Raw genomic sequence first — 6000 nt, 5'->3', positions numbered from 1 at the left:
GCAGATTTGGGGAGGGATTTTTGTTGAGTGCATTATGGGTTAATCCTTCCTCCCCCTTCTGTCGAGGCCCAATTCTGCACTGACACCACAGCTACAATCTATAGGTTGGTTTTAAAGGTTCAATCTACAGGTTGGTTTTAAAGTGTGTGATGGCTTGGTTGTCATATAGAAAAATGGCACTCTCTTTGCAGTGGGATGTGTATGGAGACAAACAGTATTTTCATGATATATCTTCCCCCCAATAAAAAAAATTATTACACAGCATAAGTTGGGAAAAAGATTCTTGGATATATATTTTATTTGAGTGGTTTAGAATATCATACAGTAAACAAGATTTCTGTAAAAGTTAATTTATCCATAGTGGTGCGTTTCATAAAAATAGTTGCTCACTTACAGCCTTTCTGTGACTATTAATACATGGAATTATATTTATAGCGATAGAGCTGTACAAGGTAAATTCACAGCTAACACTACACAGAAATATTATTTGGAATGGGGTTTAGATGATGTGCTGTCTTCACAGGTTATCAATTACAACCGCATAAAGCAATTACTGCACAAGGATTTGCCTGGGCACTGTGCAAATCGGAGTTTATGCAAGCATAATCTCAACTATTTACTCCCCAATGCTGTTTGTTTCTGTTCATTATACATAGGAAATAATATTGATGGATGTGCATTTCCATTAAGATTAGGGAAATTTTGTCCAACATCCAGATTTAATAAATTAACAGCGAATTATGCCAAATGTCTAGGTTGGAGGATAAAGATATATCTCTAATTTCTTAATTAAAAACTATATATATATATATTTTGTAAACAGCTACATATCTTTGTGCTTTCTTAAAAAATTATAATGGGACTAGTTCTTAAAATAAGCATCTTGTTTAAAAGGTGCAAAATCCTTTCTTTTGACTTTTCCCAACTATGGTAGAATGATGCCTCCGTATCTCCTGGAGGAAAAATGAAGCTGGGAGAGCTAGCAAGAGGCTGTTCTCCTGCGCTGCCCATCACCAGAATGGCTAACATCCCATCACTGCCTCACAGCCTTCTCCAAATCAAAACTTCCACCAACAGGATTTTTGCTCCATCATCGAGCCATGTATTTCCCAGTTACACGAGAGTTTGCCAAACACATCATTCCTAAGCATAGTTATCTTTGTGATTTTTTTATTTATTTTTAAAAAACCCACATTATTACCGAGTTGCTGTTGTTTGTATTGCTGTTGCTGGGAAAATAGCAAACCTCTCAGGGATAAAGAATTGATTAATGGAGCTCATTGGAGAAGCTGTTCTTCACCGGCGTGGGTTGAAATGTTCTCATGGCACTTGAGATTCGAAAGTTAAAAGCAAGAATGTTCTGAATAAAAATATGGAAGCAAGATAAGAGCTGGATGCCTGATGTATATATGACTTTAGATAATGGAAGAGGATGTCTCCTGGAGCTCTGCCTTAGAGTTTCTTAGCGTGTGATGGGAGACAAAAACTCAAGGATAGTCGTGTTAAATGAGAGTTGGACAAGTGCTGAGACACTTATTAGTTCCTGCAGGAGACGGAGGCTTTCTGAAAGGAAACTGCATTTTTCAATCTTTCAAGAATCACCTTCTCATCATAGTGGTCTGGGAACTGCATGTTACAGTTCTCCGCGTCAAAATTTGTATGGTACCAAGTAATTCTGGTGCATGGGGGGGGGGGGGAGTGTGAGTAACCTGTGGCAATCTCCTTTTTGAGGCTAGGTTTGTGGATACAATTCCACCCCAACATACAGAAATATGGGTTGTTCACAAAAATGGCAGTAGAAATGGTATCGCACCAGCTAATCCACTAGGATTGCACACCTTGCATAACGAATTATGCTACTGGTTTTGGGTGATCTTTTCCAAAGTGTTAACAGTGGAGACATGTCATGGATATACAATTTCAAATGCTTCAAACCCCTGTCTGGATATGTTGAGAACAATTTATTTACAACATTTAACTCAGATAAAAGATTTCTTTTTCCACTTTTAGCTTTCTCCGTGCAGTTTTATTTAAGGCGATGTTCCAGTTTGTGATTGCTCTAACTTCTTCCAGTTTCTTGATATAAAGTTTGAACGAAAATCCAAAGTCCTTCATGCAGTGGAAAACAACGTACTAAAGCTACACTGCACTGTCCTTGTGGTTGACTGTCCTTCATATTATTTTGGTTTCTTCCATAGCTGCCAAAGTCTCTGAAATGAAACTGGGGGACTTTAGGGTCACATTTAAATACTGTGTGACTATATGCTGCTTCAACTTATTAGGACGCTATGCACGTTGTCATGGAAAGACATGTTATTGTTTCCATTTCTCAGTGTTTTGAGCATGTATGCGTGTGTGTGACAGTTAAAATAAATTAAAGTAAATCAATGTGAGACAGACGCTAAGAATGATGTTCTGCATCACTGCGAAACAGTTAGAAGGCAACAGTCCCTGATTTATCTGCTCATAGCTGAAGTGCCAGATTTTAGTACATCAGGTAGCTTGTCAGAACCAGGGATCTTCCATGGTCCTGGTGAGACAGTTGCCTTCCGGGCTGTCGTGTTCGTGCTACGTGCGCTAATGGAGTGGAGGTGTCCCTTCCGTGGGAACTCACTGAGCTTCCGTTCAGATTCCTTCTGGCTGTGATCCGTGTCGCTTCCATGCGAGCTGCTGCTATTGCTACTGTATGTCTTGGTAGCACCAATGGAATCGAGCTTGACGTGTTCGGAAGCTGCAGCCAACTTCTTCCCTGTGACAGCTGTGGCACTGTGATCTTTTGCGCCGAGCGATCCTCCTCTTTTGCTTTCCATCCACTTGGATCTCCCGGCCAGCTCATCATTGGTTCCTGCACAACACCCAAGATCTCGTACCGCAGCCTCGGCCATTGTGCTCAGTCCAACCGCCTTGCTTTCTGACGCCGGCCGGCCGCTTTCGCCAGCCTTGCCCTTGCCTTCTGAGCTTCCTTTCCCAGAAGCTTCTTCGTGCTTTGACCTGTCTACCTTTTTAGGACTTGCAGACCTCTCTCTCTGCTCACCTACCCTTTTCTTTTTGTGGCCATTTGCTGAAAGCTCCTTTGGTTTTCTTACATCATGTTCCCTCTTGATATCCCATGTTGGCTCTGGGTTTATCTGGTGGGAAGGGTCAGAGGGTTGGGCTAGATGTGATGAAGATAATGGTGAGACAATGTCATCAAGGGAAATAGTTACTTCCGGCAGACCTGGGGAGGTGGCAGAGGGAGAACTCCAGGAGTTGGGTTCGTCTGTTGCAACAAAAAGGAACAACAGTTATTTCCACTGCTCTTTCACTGAATCTGCATCACAAATCCTAGTAGTTAAATTTAAACTCTAGAGACATTTTTTTTTCAGGTGTAAGTCTCCCCCTTAGGTGAGAGGAGGTGGGGAACCAAGACAAATCACGCCAATGGAAATAGGGATCATTGACTTTGGAACATTGTGAACAGCTCTAAATGTTAGCTTCTTAGGGTCAGCGGGCTACACATGACATGGAAATTGTGACCGGAATTCCCATCTCCTTTACCTGCTCACCTGCTCTGCAGCTTTCTGGGGCACTTTAAGTTAGGGAACTGATTCAAGGGGCAATGTGTAGACAGACCCTCCCTCCTTCCCTCAGTGCCATAAGCCTAATCCAATTTATCCCCCAAACCATTTCTCATGATTGCTCTTTCTAAAATAAAAAGATGTTGAGAGCTCCAGTCAGGGAATTCCTACATCGTGTGTAGTTTGACCCTTACACACATAGGCTCAACTTTGCTATGAATAAAAACACTGGTAAAAATAGGCTGGATTAACCATTATGCTATGCACCCTACAGAATGGAGATAAATTCATACTGGAGCGCTATTTTGTAATTCACTGAAAGCACTGTCCTTACTCTTCTAAAATAACCACAGCTCATAATGGCTTGTTAATGTTCTTGCTGCCATATGGATTGCTCTGCAGATCCTGTGATCATTTTGTGGCCACTTCAAATGTTACACATGTCACACAAAGAAAGCACTTCTATATATGAAAAAAAGACTGCTTTAGCTGAATACAGACTATGTTAGTTGAAGCTAGTTCACATTGAAACCACTCAAACTTATGTCACGACCAACTTGCCCTATCTAAATTGGTCTAAAGACCCAACTAACTTAGATTGGATCTAACACATTGGCTGTGGTGTTATGGGCAGGTGTTATGGTTTTCTGTAATTAAGCAATTTATTTTGTTAAGGTTGCAATTCTTTGCACCCTTACGTGGAAGTAAGTTTCATTGGACACAATGATACGTACTTCCAAATAAACATGGATGCTGCTGTGTTGTAAAAGGCCAAAAACTTGCAAGCAAACAAAAAAGCAAGGAGCCATATTTCCAAATGTGTGCATTCAAGAATACGTCTCACTAACATAATATGGACATAGTGAAGTATGTTCCTGAATCCACACATTCTGAGTTGTGACTCCTTGTTTCTGCAGCTGTTATGGACAGATGTGAGACAAAATGACACATCAGTGGAATATAGTGGGGAAATCTTTGCCAATCCACTTAAAAAACTAAGACGAACTGAACAGGGATGGGTGGGTTTTGTGAACATTCTTGTACCCATAGACTTGGTGATTTGGTGATGCCCAAAAAGATGTAAAAATGCTCCCAGGGGGGGAATGGGAGGCACCTCTATTACCTTTGCTGTGCTGGATTGCGCAATGGTAATGAACTTACTACAGATGGCAAAAGAGAGAGCAATGTTCCATATAAACATCTGGGAATAAGAGAGTGCATCTGAATATAGGTACAGCCTACTTATCAGAGCACAATTAATAAAAAGTGTGATTGGATGCCCATTGCAATGAGCAATAAGCAAATGTCAATTTAGAGCAGTGCTTCAGAGTATGTCCATTCAGTTGTTACCTGTGTGAGTAAAAAGATGTTTTTGCCTTTAGGCCCATTGGCTGGAGGCTCCTTTGGGCTTTCCACATGCTCAAGGCAAACACCTGCAGCGAGGCCCCTCTTGTGCGCTCCCTGTTCAATCTAGAACCTGGCAAAATCTGAGTTACATCTTCATCCAGCTTCCCTGATGTCACCATGCAGTCAAATCTGAATAGCGCTGTGATGACATAACATTCACTACATGATCCTGATGGGCTGGATGAACATATAAGTTTGCTACCGAAGTAGCAGGGGATCAGGGAAACAATGTTTTCAAAAATAGGTGTGAAAACAGCACAAAGTGGAAAACAGAGTTTTCTTGTGGTTAGGAATGGGAGGGTGAAATTTGACTCAGTTCATACCTTAGAGCAAACCCACAAAATCCACATGTTTCTTTTGAAGCAAGACATGAAACAAAACACAGTCATCATTCAACATTTACACTTTTTTGAATTTTGCAGTGCAGTTCTTCAGCCCAGGAATCTGTACAAATATGCATATGCTGTGGTAAAGTATGCATAAAATGCATTCTATTACAGAAAACTGCTTTGCAAAACCTGTATCTTAGAATAAATTCTAGGACTGGATACAAAACTGAATGCAAATTGTATACAAAAAAGTGTGTCTTAGAAGAAATTCACACTAAAAAGCTGGCGAGTTTTCATGAGGACATGGTTTGTTTTTTAATTGCAAACTGATATAGGAATGTAGAGGACTGAACTTTAGATTAGAAAAACAAGAAACAGAGAGAAACTGAAATGGACAGAGTCATGCATTCCTACTCAGGGGGTAGTTTTCTCATCCCTTGAAAGCATACAGCTTGCTTTCAAAATGAAGGCGAAAATTCAACATAGCTCTATTTAAAAACATCCATCTTCATAAAGGCAGTTAACAAACAACTCCATTAATCTGCCTCTCCAAATCGTTATTGAAGAAGGGGAAGGGAAAACTCCACACCAGTTGCAGGTCTAATCGGTATCTACTGATCCAAGGCTGTACCAAATTACCGTTCACGTATAAATAATTATCAGGCACAAACTCAGTTTCATGAATTATATGCATGTGCAGAGCTAGC

The 6000-nt window shown here is 40.7% G+C and overlaps 1 protein-coding gene across 22 annotated transcripts in view; it reads right to left on the bottom strand.

Annotated features, from left to right (window-relative positions):
* Positions 1–268: 268 nt before the first annotated feature.
* MAGI2 (membrane associated guanylate kinase, WW and PDZ domain containing 2) overlaps positions 269–6000 on the bottom strand; it is a 598802-nt gene continuing 593070 nt past the window's right edge. For 20 of the 22 annotated variants that reach the window (XM_083399289.1, XM_083399304.1, XM_083399299.1 and 17 more), the window contains one exon: positions 269–3259. In XM_083399289.1, coding sequence (XP_083255415.1) covers positions 2457–3259 — 803 coding nt within the window. In that variant the 3' untranslated portion in view covers positions 269–2456. The remainder of the gene's footprint in view (positions 3260–6000) is intronic. The other 2 variants (XR_014502057.1, XR_014502058.1) reach the window with 1 other exon arrangement.

Source organism: Podarcis tiliguerta (genome assembly GCF_965153285.1).
Source record: "Podarcis tiliguerta genome assembly, chromosome: 10".
Classification (NCBI taxonomy): domain Eukaryota; kingdom Metazoa; phylum Chordata; class Lepidosauria; order Squamata; family Lacertidae; genus Podarcis; species Podarcis tiliguerta.
Note: the sequence above shows the minus strand (reverse complement) of the source record. Positions and strands in the feature narration are given on the sequence as shown.